The sequence below is a fragment of the Neodiprion fabricii genome, chromosome 5 (genome assembly GCF_021155785.1).
Source record: "Neodiprion fabricii isolate iyNeoFabr1 chromosome 5, iyNeoFabr1.1, whole genome shotgun sequence".
In the NCBI taxonomy this organism is placed as follows: Eukaryota; Metazoa; Arthropoda; class Insecta; order Hymenoptera; family Diprionidae; genus Neodiprion; species Neodiprion fabricii.
Window position 1 is genome coordinate 21921416 of NC_060243.1, and position 15687 is coordinate 21937102.

Consider the following 15687-nt stretch of genomic DNA (forward strand, 5'->3'; position numbering starts at 1 on the left):
CTTAGTTGTGGAAATCGGCCTCTCGGCGCCATTCATCATGCAAAATACAGGTCTTTTTTCTACATTTTCGGCAGAGACTTTCTTTGAATTCGCCGATGCTACACAGTATTTAAAAAATCAATTTTAGGTAGGAAAACTGAGAGAGCTTTTTCTGCGATCCTTAAACAATGCCTAGATATTTTTTTCAGATTCTCAGAACTCATTTTTGAAGCAAAATATCACGTTTGGATTGAATTTCACCCCGCATGACCGTTATACGATTCTACTGAAGCGTGATTCATTAGTGTTAAAGATATGACCAACTTCACGGTTGTCAGGGCTTTAAATATAGATTAACATAAAGATTGTCATTACGTGAAAGAGGAAAGAAGGGGATCAGATATCAAAATTGCGTGTAAAAAATCGGCAGCGCATTGTGCGAATCGATGTAATTGTGTGTACACGTATTTACAGATTGCTACAGAGTAAGCAACTCTACATGCGGATTGCCTATCATTCCGTTCCACCCATTATACTCGATTATCAACAGGTCATTTCATTCTAATTACAGAAACATCAAGTCGCAATGGAAAGTTGGTGGTAAGTTTCGTCGGGCTTACATTGTGTTCACAAAATGAGCTAACCGAGAGTAAGATCTGAAACTCGCTGCTCTGTCTTTGTAAATTTTTTTTTCCTTTCTCGTTTTTTTAAAATAATACGAAGGAAAGTAAGAAACAAAAGTTAAAAAAATCGTGAAAAATGCAGCAAAAAAGATACGATGACAAAGAAAAAAACCGTCAAGTTTTGCAAGGTGAGCGATTTTTTTTCCAACGTGGGTGAACCGTGTTTACGTGATCTATAAACGGAAACTTATTCCTGCTGATTTTTTTTTTTTTTTCTCTTTTAGTCTACGTTTACGTTTTTGTGTGTGTATTTTATTTATTTTTTTCTTTCTTCCTGTTTCTATCGAACGGAGATAATAAAGCTCGAATGACGGAGGCGCATTATACACTGAAGCGTGCTCTGCCGAGAGGGAGGAAGGGGGCGGGGGGGGGGGGGGGAAGGGACTGTTATTGTTAGACGTTTGTTTATTGCATCTGTTGGTGGTGCAGAGAACGTTTCTCTTTGTTATGTAGGTATAGGTGCGAGAGAACGCGGCCGCGAAACTCGTTATATTCCATCATCAGCCTCCACCTTACACCCACCTACCCATCCATACGTCCATCTATACCTATACCCTATTCTATACGGCGTGTCGCGTTATAGTTCTCGTGACGGTCGTCGTTCCTCACAATCAGTTTCGCACTGTCGTTCCACGCGACAAGTCCAACCCGTCACCAGCTCCTCAACCTTCGGTGCATCGGTTGAACACCTATCAGTACCTCATAATTGTTCTTCGTTCTCGCTGCTGTAAATGGTAAATGGCGGTCCAGTGTCATTTTCCTTTTGTTCATTATTGTTTTCTTCTCGCCATCCTTCTTTCGATAGTCAATTCCCTGCAGTGTGAATGATATTATTCACGTATACCTGCAAAGTTCACGGGGAGAAACGAGTATAAACAGACAATATGTGTGCGGCATCGGAATCAACCACGTGTACGTATCACCATAGTGCAGCCAGCACACTGCTCTGATTTTCGAGATTAAATATTTTTGAAAATTATTTATTGTACTCAAATTGGGTCTCAGGTTTCTCTCTTTGGCCTTCTTCTCATGATTTTGCCATTTCATAGCAGAGGGCATTGCACGCTTGTCGTCGACGCCTCATTTTATTAATTTCGTATAAATCGTAGCAGTAGTCTTCAAATTTCGTCAGTTTTCTATAAGCCGTAATAGAACATAACAGAACGAATTGTATCTGTAATCATCACGTGCAAATATTTAATCATCGCACCGAAAGCTTGTTTTTGACGAGTGGATCACGAGGCAGACGTGCAGGCGAGACGGCGTCTTATATTATACACCTATATCGTTTGGTAAAAGTTGCAGACCAAGCAGTATTACAACAGCAACATTGCACACATATTATGCACGTGACGTATGTATTTAGCCGCACAAGCCTACAACGCATATAACCGAAAAACAATTCGCAAGCCATCAACTCGCCCAATCATCCTGAGGGAGGAGATTGCAATTCTATATTTGTCGAGTGTATGTACAGATTCATATCGGTACGTTATGTGCACATGTACCTGCGTACGGCACAAGGCATTCGCATAGCGTATGTACGTACACAGAAAGGAGAGGAGATGAGAGAATAAGGGAAGGGAAGAGAAGGGAATTGAAAGAAGTAGAGTGGAATTCTATTATTAGAACAGGGGGCGCGTGCTAACCGATTTTATACCCTCCCAATGCGAATTGTTGGCACTCGCAACGCCGCGTCGCAGCAGCATCGACCGTTCACTGTTCTTCGTTTTGAATATCCCGCGCTTTTGTCTCCCTTCCAATACCGCGCGGGGATTCCCCCGACTGGTTGTCAGGCGCTTCCTTCCGTACTTCGCTGTTTCTATCTCCGAGTTAGCCTCAAAGATTCGGAAGTCTTTATAGAAATTCGATGGAAATTTCTCGATTTCAATATTCTCTCGCAAACGGAAACTCTTCGCCTCAACTGTCAAACTGTTACGAACAGTTTCCAACTCCCACACGCACCCGTGTAATCGAATGTACCTTCATTGTACTCCAGACACCGAGTTTCCCGAGCCTATGCAGAGACTGCACAATAAACAACAGCCAATTTTACACTATTTAACTATCGGTTCTGTAGCGCAACAGGAGACCGTAATGAACAAAAATTAGAGGCTCGTTTTGCAGTTAGTTTATAAATTCTCTGGGAATCGAGTTACATGAGCGATAGATTTTTTACAGCGAAAAAATACAATAGGCCAATGAAAGAGTGATTTATTGTTCTGGTAACCTATAATCTTGTTTCATTGCAGCTCATGTAACGAGTCTGTGATTTATTGAAATCAGTGAAACGATACACTTCAGGAATTTAAACGGGATTATTTCGTAATGTGATCTCTCTTTCTTTAACAGTTGTTCTTGCTGAACTTGATCTTTAACGTCGATTTCGTATTCTTTTTTACTATTTCGTCGCAACTCACATTTACTGCTTTCTTTTTAACGGTTATTATTTTTTTTGTTCAGTAATGGTATCTCAACGAATTGAATATTTTAAAGCATATAAAAAGTGTCGAAGCTCAGAATTTTCTTGCCTGGTCAAAGAATAATTAAAGGGTTAAAATTAAACTGTCATTTCACATTTTGTTTTAGGCTGGCATATTTGACGAGATTGAACTGACCGATCTGACGTTCGCGGAATGCAGCATTAAGAACGCGAACCACAGTTTTCAGGTATTTATCGTCACCTATTTCATTTTGAACACGTATATCTATGACTGCATTGCATCTGCATGCGGTGAACTGTACTACCGATCACATCTCGAATCGCATTAAGCGCGAAGTTTGCTGTTGTGCGTAAAATAAAAAAATTAATACAAAATTTATGAAACCCATTCCATCGTTTCCCCGAATTACCTATTTGATAGAATACGAAACTTGTACAGCTGATCAACAGCAGCGGCTCTTCTAGCTTTTATAGCTAATTCGTACTTCGGGTTGATGGATTGGTTGAATATCATTATTGTCGTTGTTATGATTATAGATTTACATTGTTATCCTTGTTATCGTTATTAGTGAGGCGAAGTGAATAAAAACGACGATCTCTTTGAGAGACCTGCGTGTTTTTGACAACGTTGGCTCAAACGATCGATCGCTGTCGTTGTCATTGTCCTGTATTTACTTTTAAATTGTTTTAATTGCGTATCGCTAATGAAAACGGAGCAATTATCATTATTACTCCGACTATTACTTTCCTCAGTGGGCCATTATCTTTTTTATTCATACGCATACGAGGCGTGGCGATCAACGGTGTTTTACATTTATCTTAATTAATTAACCAATTATTTAATTGACTCGTACGTATATATACTTATACGTATACCTATACATGCCTGCGTATGTACAATGTTTTTTTTTCATGTGATTACGTATAATCGATGCATGGGGATAAAAAAAATCACATGTACCTATAGGTATATCTCTGAAACGACAAGACTTGCAAATATATTAATGATACGAGGTGAAAAATATAGTATAACGACGCGATAAAACAAGGGATCGATTGTTTTAATGAAAAAAACGTCCTTTTTGTGTACACAAGCGGCGATGACGCGGAAGGCAACGAAATGAAGGCAGAAAAAAATTAATTCAATATTTAAAAGAAAAAAACTTAGTTATAATAACATGTAACTACCCGATAATCGTACTTATCAGTTTTAAACTAGGATTGGATGGAAGTATATACCTATGATCTTTATGTATACACGTAGAGAAGAGAGCATGCGTCGGTTTATCGTTGATACACGCCCTGATTCGGGTTCCGCAGACTGTCGCGTAATTATATTTCGCTATACTTTTTTTCATTTATTACAGAGAAAAATCTAAATTATTTTCACCCTGTTAATTGTTTGTGTAATCTTTACTACCTATATTGGAACTTTGTTTCGACTCGCACCGATCGCTAACTGCAACATATTCAAAAGTATCTACCGAATCAAAGCAACTGAATGATATATCAACAAAGTTTTTGTTAAAAGATGAGAATACCGAAAGAAAAAAAGCTGCCCACGTGGTTTTAGCCGCGATAAGTAACGTTATTGGAATCGAAAATAGAATGCCTCCTGTGAGGTTTGAACTCACGACCCCTGGTTTACGAGACCAGTGCTCTACCACTGAGCTAAAGAGGCTTCACGTGGTTGGCGTCGTTTGTCGTCACAATTTAATCTCACGATGATTCCGAGGCGACTTGGTCATCTGTATGATTTTTTTTTCATGTTTTGATTTTATAAAATATAAAAGTGACGTTCGCGCTTCGACAGAGTCATTATTGTACCGTATATTACGGAATTTGCTGACAACTGACAGTCTAAAACGACGATGATCGTAGTATTCGTCAATTTTCAAAATTTTTTCAATTTTTTATCGGGCTACTTAATTTGAATTCAAAATTAATTCCTCGTGTATCGATATGTCGATGAGTCGAACTACTAGTTCCATGATTACCGATACATAACAATGATTGCGTCGTAAATTTCTGATTCCACTATTACCGACACTTCGCATAGTCCACTCCGGTAACTTTGGTTTTCAAAATTATCGACACGAGATATCAACAACTTCGTCTACTTATCGATTGATATTTCACAAAGCGATGCGTCTTCGTGTTTGAATTTTTCACGGGCCGGTGGATCATGCGCGATGAAAACTAGGACAGCTAGCAGAAAAAGAGGCGGCAATCCAATATAATAATTAGAAATGTAAAAAAAGACATGTTAGTCAGTATGCATAAAAGATCGTTGAATTTCGACACCCCGTCTGCAGCCCGTGTCGTTCTTCCACCTCGTTGCGATCGACGACGTTACCTAGTTACATCTAATCGGTCCATGTTGCCTGTAGCCGCTGGCTTGATGAAAAAGATCTCTGTTGTTCCATGTATGTAACAAAATTCTCGTGAAATACAGGCATTTAAGCCATGTAAATGAATCGATCGATTGATTTAGGAGAACCGAATGTCTCGTCGTAGAAAAAGAAGAAAATTTAAAAAAGAAAAACAAAAAACAAATGAGAACCTGCGAAAATAAAAGTCACGAAAAACAAAAGCCTGCCCACAATTAATTCTCACATCTACACTCAGTGATCTACACGTATGATCTATCTTCAGACTGACTAAATGCCGCTTCCGAAACAGCAACGCACGCGATCACGATTTAAGGTACACAATACATAGAAACAAACGCGGATCGGTGTGCCTGATTTACATATCTGCACGTCGAAACACGCGTGCGTCCGAACGATATTACAGCGTGACTTAACCTAAGCTTTAACCCAACGCTTTAGCGTGATGCGCCCATAGTTGAACTTGTACCCAAACGACTAGCAAAATTAACCTCGATCTAATCCTAAATACCATCTGAGCCTAGACCGGATTCAAACCCAAGTAATCTTAAAATCCAACGCAATCTTAACCTGCCCTTCGCCTACGATATGTAGTACACAGAGTATAACATGTACTAATATATACTCCGTGTGAGGAGCCGTGGTATTTACACGTGTGACCGATGTTGCTGTTGATTATGGACCCGCGCGGTCGGAACTTGAATCGTAAGTCAAGGGATTAATTTGGGGTTAATAGTCCTAAACCCAACCGACCCAACTTAACCATGTAAGCATTTGTCAGGTTATGCACTTCTCAGTTTAGGTAACACATGCGTGTGATAATTATTGTATGCATGCGGGTGGCGCGGATGTTGCCATAATTATACCGCCGCCTACGCAAGCCAAGGGGGGGGCAATTTTTTATCAGACAATCTGATTTTTATTTACTGTAATGAAAAATAATGATTAGAGTGGGAGCAATAACTAGAGACAGAGAGAGAGAGAGAGAGAAGGAAAGCTACAGCGACAACAAAGGGGGCACAGGGAGAAGAGAGGCCGTTGTTATTATCCTCAGATATCTTACCTTGAATATACCTGCCCACTATTGTTACTGTTTTTATTCTTACTTCTATCATAATTGAGTTCTTCTTACTAACCGCTATCATTTCCCCTCTCTTTCAATACTATACTCATAATTATTGTTGCACAGTCCTTAAACCTTTTTTCATTCTTTCACGTCGCTTGCAAGACATTCCATGTAAAATGAATCTCAATGTTTTTGTCACCCTGATGTGCCGCGTGCTCTACATTGCCTTTTGGCAGGTTTGTTCATTTCCTTTGATGGTGTCTTTTAAGAACAAAGATATTTAGAAAAAGAATAAAAAACATGTGAAGAAGTAATATAAACATTTGTAAATTGACCTAAAACTGGAACCCCAGGTTGTAAACGATTCCAAAAACTTTGCTTGTAAAGAAGGATGGGGAAAGAGTTCCTTGAATTGATGGACCAACTGTTTTTCCTTTTTCCTATCGTCCAAAGATCTAATCGTTATTGACAGAGTAAAGAAATTGTACTTATTCTCAAGTTTCTCCCGAGATAAACATTCAAATATTGCAAGAACCTATTAACACTCGCCACAAAAGTATAATTCAGAATTATAACTGATCGATTCCAGGTGATCACACCGTTCAGATCCTTGGTTCTCTGTGGCGAGAGCAGACGAGAGATGGAGGAGTGGTTGAGCGCTCTGCGAGCAGCCGGCGAGGGCAGATCGCAGAGCGGTGAGCCGGGTCCTGCCGAATTGCTGGGAGGGAATCACCATTGGTACGCAACCAGTCACGCAAGACCGACGTACTGCAACGTCTGCAGAGATGCACTCTACGGTAAATCGCTCGTTATTCTTCTGTGAAATCGAAATCGGTGCACCTTGTAACTGCAAACCTTCCGTTCCATTCTTGACATTGAGATTGCTTCAGGCGTCACGTCACACGGTCTCAGCTGCGAAGTGTGTAAGTGCAAGGTGCACAAGAGATGCGCCGCAAAAGCGATCAACAACTGCAAATGGACGACACTCGCTTCCATCGGAAAAGATATTATCGAGGATGAGGATGGGGTAATAATATATTGTCTTGTTTTACTCGCTTCAGTCGAGTAGATTTACTGGTCATAAATACATATGAATATTCCCTGTTGTTATTTCTTTTTTCCATAGAATATCACAATGCCTCATCAGTGGATGGAGGGAAACCTACCTGTTTCGTCGAAGTGTTTTGTGTGCGATAAGACCTGTGGCTCAGTTCTCAGGTATGCAAAACTAGCCTGAGCAATGCTTTTATCAGTTCATAACCTGCATATTTATTTATTTATTGAAACAGATCCTTGTATCTAGTCTGATTCCTGATCTTTCGAATTTCCGTTTGGCTTTTCACATAGGCTTCAAGACTGGCGATGTCTCTGGTGCAGAGCGACGGTCCACACTGCCTGTCGACCCGCCATTTCTATACGATGTCCGCTGGGGCCTGCCAAAGTCAGTGTCGTGCCGCCGACGTCACTGCACAGCATTGGTAGACATGTTTATCCTCTTATTCAGTCACTTATCAAATTTTTCTTTCATCATCAAATTTTTAAAACGTCCAAACGTCTTGCAGGAAGCGACGAAGCTTGGGAGGCGGTGAGACCAACGGGCTGCAGTCCGCTCCTCGTTTTTGTGAACAGTAAATCCGGTGACAATCAGGGAGTGAAGTTTCTCCGGAGGTTCAAGCAGCTGCTCAACCCGGCGCAAGTCTTTGATCTCATCAATGGTGGACCTGGACTTGGGTAAGCAGTCAACGATCAATTCTTAGCAGGGACTTTTATCATCCTGTCTAGGCAGAAGAAAAATAGTTGAGAATTATTTATTTTATTTATTTTATTAATTTTCTTATTGCTTTACTGATTCTCGCTCTTATGTCAATAGGCAAATCACATACCAATCCGAGTATAGGATTAATGTAGTCCTTATCTGAGTTCTAGCACTCCTCGTGATATAAATGATATATTGATATCTAGTTATATTTATACAGTATTAAACCTTTATACAGTCCGCTCTTGTAATAAGGCCGCTGGGTAATATGTGACAATCGTATATATTCATGTGTATTTAGATTCAGTAAGTATGCATTTTTAATTGGATGGCATAAATTTTCAATTGATTGGCATGCGTTTGTATGAAATATCCGACACAAAATAAAAACACTTTAAAGTTTTCTCGAAATATACTGACAATAAATTGAATTTACGCAGAGAATTATACACTATTTTATTGAGGCTGAAATAGACGATTATGAAACCCGAGGTGAGCCCGTAGTGGAGGTTGCGTTTGAGCGAAAATTAGGGGAAACGGCCTTATTTAGAGTGGCCTTATTACAAGAGCGGACTGTATATAGTTTATTTATGCCATGCCTGGGCACAAGCGGAAGTATGTCCACCTCTGTAGAAGACAAAATATGATTTCTCCATATAAATTAATTGTAAATTTACTGATGTGGCAACAAGTATCATTATCATTATAAATATTATTATTATAACGTTTGTTCGCACAGGCTGAGGCTCTTTCGACACTTCGATCCATTCCGAATCCTCGTCTGCAGCGGCGATGGTTCGGTGGGTTGGGTTCTATCCGAAATTGATCGCTTAGGGATGCACGTGAGTAACAGTCCTCCGATACCCCATTGGCATTCGTTTCTTACAGTATTTTTGCACCCGTTTTCTAGCAGTTTGCATTTTTTCTTTTCTTTTCACTTCAACTCTGCTATTTACCACCATACCATTTCCCATTTTATTGTTTCTTAAGATGACGAACTTTACCTTGCATCAATTTGATCACAAGGACCTCTATTAGTCATCTGCCCTTACCCTAACTTATCACCGCAAGATTCTCAATGCATGGTGTGTCTCTTCTATTATTTTATTTCAGGTATTACAGAAGCCTGAGCTTTATTCATCTTTGGTTGCGCTAACGTTAGCTAAATTTATTTTTAGCCGGTGAGTAGTAGTAAACGCCTAATTACCTTGCAGCTTTTAATATGAAGCAATGTGTGTCCAGCTTTAGAATCTTTACAATCGATCCAGAAACCCTTTTACGTGTACTCTAATTCTCTTTGAGATTGTTTTCAACTAGACACTTCTTAACATAGCATGCGAATGCTTCGACACACTTCGATAGAGATGTTTCTTTGTTGATCTGACGACTTTTTCACAAAGGCGGAGTGAAAAATTGCAGAAAAATTATAGAAAACAATCAAATCATGGACGTAAACTATCTGTTCGTTTTTTTAACTGTACTGTGCACCTTTTTCCTCTTTCCTACGAAATCCGCTAATCATCGGTTAATTTTTTCGTGCAGAAACAATGTCAGGTTGGCGTTCTCCCTTTGGGCACCGGCAACGATTTGGCGCGAGTGCTGGGCTGGGGGGCGTCATGCGACGATGATACACACCTACCCCAGCTGCTGGAGAAGTACGAAAAAGCAAGTACCAAGATGCTCGATCGTTGGAGTATAATGACTTTTGAGCGAAGCATCTCGTTGCCGGGGCCAAAGATGTCGCCGAGTCCGACGGACCTGGCACTGAACACGACCATCGCCCAGCAGTACGAAGACAGTGTCATCACCCACATAACGAACATCCTTCAGTCTGATCAGGACAACGTCGTTTTATCAAGCGCAAAGTGAGAGGAAGAGATTGGATCTTCTTCGTCGTTGGTTTGGCAGTTGCTAATTCTGCTTGTAATTTCAATATGCAGGGTTCTGTGCGAAACGGTGAAGGATTTCGTGGTGCGAATATCGGAGGCCAGTCAGAACACAGGAGACCAGCAGCTGGGCGAGAAGTGCAACGTACTCCAGCAGAAACTCGATCTCCTGCTGCAGACGTTAGACAAGGAGGAAAGTTACTTTTCTGATAACAACGAAGATGACGCTGCGTCCCAGGTGACTCTGACATTGCAGAGCCCACTGCCTGTTGACGGCCAGGAGAAAGGAGCTTTGGAGAAGCCTGAAAAAGATATCACCAATTTGAAAAGGATCAGGAAGCGGAGACGGTTCATCGAGCGAGAGACCGTCACGTCCAGGTAAGTGGCATAATGGCTATTTTGCAAGAACATCAATTTCGGCCAGTTTGAAATCCGATGCATTGTTGAAAAACTCCACGCAACAAATTACGAAGCCTCTTTTGCCTAACTTTCAGAGCGAACAGCCTGAAGCGAGCTGTAAGACGGTTGGTCGAGCATACGGAGCTTGTCGTAGACGAGCAGAACAGTTCGTCATCGGACCATCTGGCAAGCAAAACCCCTAACATAACGATAACGTACGATGACACGTCAGCAGTAGATGAAAAACGAGGTAACGCAGCTTGATATTTTCTCGAACAAAGAATGGCTGTAACATTTGAAAAGACTGGAAGTAAACAAGGGTAAAATTTGCAGAGAAACGAGACCACCTCGATATTCCTGGACTTCGACCGAACAACGTCGAGCTTCTCAGTGTCATGCCAACCATCGACTCTGCCAGCAGCACTGAACCCTCTCCCTGCGCGAGCCCAACGCCCAATCTCATCTCGCTCAGCCCGATGCCAGATCTGAGACGGGACTCTCAGGCCGAGGAAATGCTTACATTGCCTGCGCCGGACGGCTTTGCTGACAGCAGGAGAAACAGCTCAAACTTACCTCAGGGGTATGTGACTGAAAAACATTGCATCAAATAGTGAAACAATAGATTTGAATATGCGTTGCTCAAATTCATCCAGTCCAATCGATTACGAGCTTTGCTTATTTCAATTGAAATTTATTTATCTATTTCTTTTTCAACGGGAAATGCCCATACAGTAATATAACAAATTATTAATAAAATATATGGGTGAAGCGTTCGCAACGAATATAACAAAGATAATGCAAATATGACAAAAAAGAAAAATTTACATGCTCGTATTATGTAATACAAATCATTCATTAGAGAGAAAAAACCTTTCGATAGCTTTTTTACCAAATACTAATTGTTACCATAAATGTTGTATATAATCGGAATGAATACTCAAATTAATGTTGCCCTTCTTTCGAGAAAACTATATTGCTCGGAAATGATACTTTACTGAATTGTTCGAATAGTTTATTGTGTGTCAATTTAACGAAAAATTTCGTATGAACACTATATTTATTTTCGGCCTATAATTAGAAATTTTTTAATAAAAGAGTTATGAATTAAATATTCTAAGGAGTTGGATAATAGTATATTTCGATACTAACACGCAAAAGTAGCAAAGTCTGAACACTAAGTGAAAAGGCTCAGCACGAGCCGAAGAGCGAGTGTCGCGCATTCGCACGAGTTTGGCATTGCCATCTTTCGGGAGTGTATCGGACCCTGTTTTTTGTTACTCCTGTAATAGAAAGTTTGACAGATTTCATACGTGCTTGAAAATTTTTACTGCAAGTGTTAATAAAAAATTCATTTCGGTGGCTGTATACGATACACAGAAGGACCTTCCATGTAGGTGCATTTTCGTCGTTTTAAGGAAATTCAAAGTAGCTTCTGAAATAATATGAAATTAAATTTGCTGAATAATCAAGTGTGATTCATTTTGGATTAAAATTTCCGAAAAAGTAATAACTCTCGACTCAATAAGCTGTTTAATCGAATTTCAACCATGTTATCTTTTCCTGTTCAGCGTGTTCAGCTTCGAAGTGCCGAGTATAGACGTAACAGCGATGAATCTGCAAACAAACGATGCAGAGCGTGGATCCAATGGGGACGAAGTTGGACAGCCTGAGACCCCGTCCGACATCCAAGTGACGGTCACAAGCACAACGCTCGATACGAGTTCGCCATCGGACGACACGACGATACAGGACACGATGATATCGCCGGACACAGACTCACCGAACTCGAGAAATGCATCGCCCGATGAAGGTGTCAATCTCAGGAAATTCGATCGCGAGGGGAAAGTCGACGGGTCGAGAAGTAGCTTCAGCTGCAGCAACAGCATTGTCAGTTCAGACAGTATGGTGCTGGATAGCTCGACGACAATGGACTCAAGGAACCTGACTGTTAAGAACAGCGAGAGCGAAATCGGTGCGTGTAAAATCTCGCGATTACCGACTTTCCTCTCACCCATTGGGAATGAAACTGCGGCGCTGTGACATCTGGTGGGGAAAAAATGCCTCACACGAACCGAGTCATATTTAGTTTTAAAACTCTTTATTCTCCGTTTTTTTTGTGTTGTATGAATTCTGCACGCAAAAAATTAAGTCTCACAGCTTGCATCGAGTTTCCTGCACTTTCGTTCCCGCATCATTGACCTAAAATAATGCACTAAAAGTCCGGTTCTTGGTGCCATATTGCTCGTATGCCACGCTCCCAACTTCGTTCCCAATAGGCGATGATTCCGCGTGGATAACCTCAAGTCACGCTTTTCAGGACACATAGACAGCGACATTCTCGACACAACGAAACATTCGGACAGTCCGGAGATGGGGCATATCGACTCGCCTGACAACTCCGACACCTGTCACAGCGACGGGCAGAACTCAGAGAGCATCATCGACGATCTCAGCTCCCTCGGACAGGATCTTATCAGCGCGATGATTGGAGAGAAGTACGACTCGGTCAGAGACTGTCTCAAGTCCGAGCAGCCCGAGAAACCACAGAAGTTCTGTAGTCTCGCGCAGTTCGTCGAGGGCAATGACATTGCCAGGCGATCCTTCAAGAAACCGACACGGAACGTGAGAAAAGTCGACAAAGAGGTAGAAAGATTTTATGAGGCAAATTGACACTCTCTTCAGCATTTGCAATCCTATCATTATACATTTTGTTCTTATATATTTTAACTTTTGCTGCACTATTTTAGAAACAAACAAAGAAAACAAGGGAAGTTAATACAATCATCTCGAAACTAAAACTGATTGAATTTTTTATTCGATCAATTCAACAGTTCTCGAGTTATTCGAATAAAACATTCATGAAAGAAACTGTTTCATTCGATGATGTTTTATTAGCTAAAACTGCATCGAGATAAGCAATGAGAACCACTTGTTCCAGGTAATGTTCAAACTCCAGATAGCGGCTTCTTCTACCGATCTGACTGAGGATGCGTACGCCACAGGGAACGAAAACAACCCGATAGAACTGACAACAGGGTTGAAAAACCCTGAGGAGGACAGAATCGCGGATCTGCTGAGCCCTGTCTGCTGTTTCACCGTCGCCTCCGACGCGACACCGATTAGCGAAAAATCGCCGTCCTCGTTCCCGCCTGTTATTAGTGTGATTGTCGACCCGCCGAGTCCATCAATGTCGATAGATCATCACCAGGAACTCAACGCCTCGTGCAAAATCGACCCTCGATATCGACGCTATAGTGGAGGCAGCATGGAAAAACGTAAGTTGCCGATCGCTTTAGAAAAACTTCCGAAAATTCGATGTGTCACAGTGTTTTCTGTTTCTTAGTGAGTGTCGAACTGCCAGGCCTTGGATGCTCGCCGCAGGCGACGAGGCGCATAAGCAGTGGGAGTCTCCTCAAGGCCTCAGAAGTCGTTTCACTGGCCGCAAACGCTGCCAGGTTCGGCGGTTCCAGTCTCAGTCTAAGACACGAGCGTGCCAAGTCCGTCGACAAAAGCAGCGAGGACTCCAAAAAACTACCGATCATAAATCCCCTGGTTCAGCTACCGATGTGGCCGAGTAAGTACGTGTTGAGGTTCTATTAGCTTGGAAATAAATCGACTTTTTCCAATTGTGCTAATGCGTAATGCACATCTCCTTTTTTTAATGGTTGCTAAGTATTTGTAAAGTTCTTCTCTGGTACATAAGTAAATAGACAAATAATTCAATATCATTGATTTGGAATGATCTCTATTGTTTGATTTTTGGCTTATCACGTGATTTCCATTAATTTCTAATGATTTCCAAGCGTTCTAGGCTATGTTCAGTATTTTATGGATGGGATAGAATCACAACGAATCCCTGAAAATTACCTAGAACTTTGGGACATTATATAAAATTAATGGGAAATATTTTGTAAACTAGAAATCAATCATGTTTTCAAGTGATTTGCAACGATTCCCAATAATTACAGTTTTTGGCTCAATTGATTTCCTATTATTTCTAAGAACATTTTAATCGTCCAATTTCTTTTAATTATCAATTCGATTTTCAATCGTTGAATATATGACTTCCTCCAGCGAATGACCTTTTCGTATAGGTCCTAATCGACCAATTCTAACATGAAAATGATCTTCTGATACTTCCAGATGTCAGCAGAGGTGCCGGACTGATCAGCCAAGCGCTTCTCGCCAATGCAGACGCACTTTGCGCCGCTGTTTCCCCTCTCATGGATCCGGACGAGACTTTGCTGTAAGAAATTTTGTTGAAATTTGATTTATTGTGTTAAAACTCTCGTTGATGCAATTTTTATGCAGCAAAATTGACCATAAAACGGTTCTAAAAAAAACACAGGGAAGGCTACTATGAGCGCTGTGTGATGAACAACTACTTCGGCATTGGTATAGACGCTAAAATAAGTCTAGACTTTCACCACAAGCGTGAGGAACATCCCGAGAAGTGTAGATCTCGCGCAAAGAACTACATGTGGTATGGCGTTCTCGGATCTAAACAGTGGCTGCAGAAGACTTACAAGAATCTCGAGCAGCGTGTGCAGCTCGAATGCGACGGGCAGAGAATACCACTTCCCTCGCTGCAAGGCATCGTAGTTCTAAACATACCGAGGTAGTTGTTTTTGCCGTTTTATCGAAACACCTATTTCCTCGTTTTCGACATTATTTTTAAACAACAACGACGCCAAAAAACAACTCTTTTTCGCACAGTTTTATGGGAGGGACGAATTTCTGGGGTGGTACCAAGGAGGGTGATCTTTTCCTGGCACCGTCCTTTGATGACAGGATACTCGAGGTCGTCGCTGTCTTCGGATCCGTACAAATGGCTGCCTCACGTCTGATCAATCTACAACATCACAGGATAGCGCAGTGTCAGACAGTTCAGATAAACATACTCGGCGAGGAAGGAGTGCCGATTCAAGTCGACGGCGAGGCCTGGATTCAGCCACCGGGAATGATCAGGATAATACACAAAAATCGGATGCAAATGCTGTACAGAAACAGAGTGAGACTCAACGAATAAAGTTGCCTAAATCCCCCATCTTTTGGATGTAAAAAACAAGCCGATTGAGCCTCCAT

General features: G+C 41.2%; 1 protein-coding gene and 1 non-coding gene across 12 annotated transcripts in view; one reads left to right on the forward strand and one right to left on the reverse strand.

The window, feature by feature from the left end:
- LOC124183452 (diacylglycerol kinase eta) overlaps positions 1 to 15687 on the forward strand; it is a 34579-nt gene that overhangs the window by 9014 nt on the left and 9878 nt on the right. For 5 of the 11 annotated variants that reach the window (XM_046571956.1, XM_046571955.1, XM_046571950.1 and 2 more), the window contains 19 exons: positions 3252 to 3332; positions 7151 to 7358; positions 7452 to 7588; positions 7688 to 7779; positions 7909 to 8039; positions 8124 to 8292; positions 9057 to 9159; positions 9496 to 9498; positions 9860 to 10182; positions 10258 to 10581; positions 10698 to 10852; positions 10936 to 11182; positions 12171 to 12574; positions 12920 to 13245; positions 13541 to 13877; positions 13946 to 14176; positions 14746 to 14848; positions 14951 to 15220; positions 15319 to 15613. In XM_046571956.1, coding sequence (XP_046427912.1) covers positions 3252 to 3332; positions 7151 to 7358; positions 7452 to 7588; positions 7688 to 7779; positions 7909 to 8039; positions 8124 to 8292; positions 9057 to 9159; positions 9496 to 9498; positions 9860 to 10182; positions 10258 to 10581; positions 10698 to 10852; positions 10936 to 11182; positions 12171 to 12574; positions 12920 to 13245; positions 13541 to 13877; positions 13946 to 14176; positions 14746 to 14848; positions 14951 to 15220; positions 15319 to 15613 — 3939 coding nt within the window. Of the gene's footprint in view, positions 1 to 1287; positions 1397 to 3251; positions 3333 to 6421; positions 6536 to 6558; positions 6798 to 7150; positions 7359 to 7451; positions 7589 to 7687; positions 7780 to 7908; positions 8040 to 8123; positions 8293 to 9056; positions 9160 to 9495; positions 9499 to 9859; positions 10183 to 10257; positions 10582 to 10697; positions 10853 to 10935; positions 11183 to 12170; positions 12575 to 12919; positions 13246 to 13540; positions 13878 to 13945; positions 14177 to 14745; positions 14849 to 14950; positions 15221 to 15318; positions 15614 to 15687 lie in introns of those variants that run through there. The other 6 variants (XM_046571960.1, XM_046571953.1, XM_046571954.1 and 3 more) reach the window with 6 other exon arrangements.
- Trnat-cgu lies at positions 4715 to 4786 on the reverse strand. Its single transcript has one exon. It is a non-coding gene; the product is annotated as a tRNA-Thr (tRNA).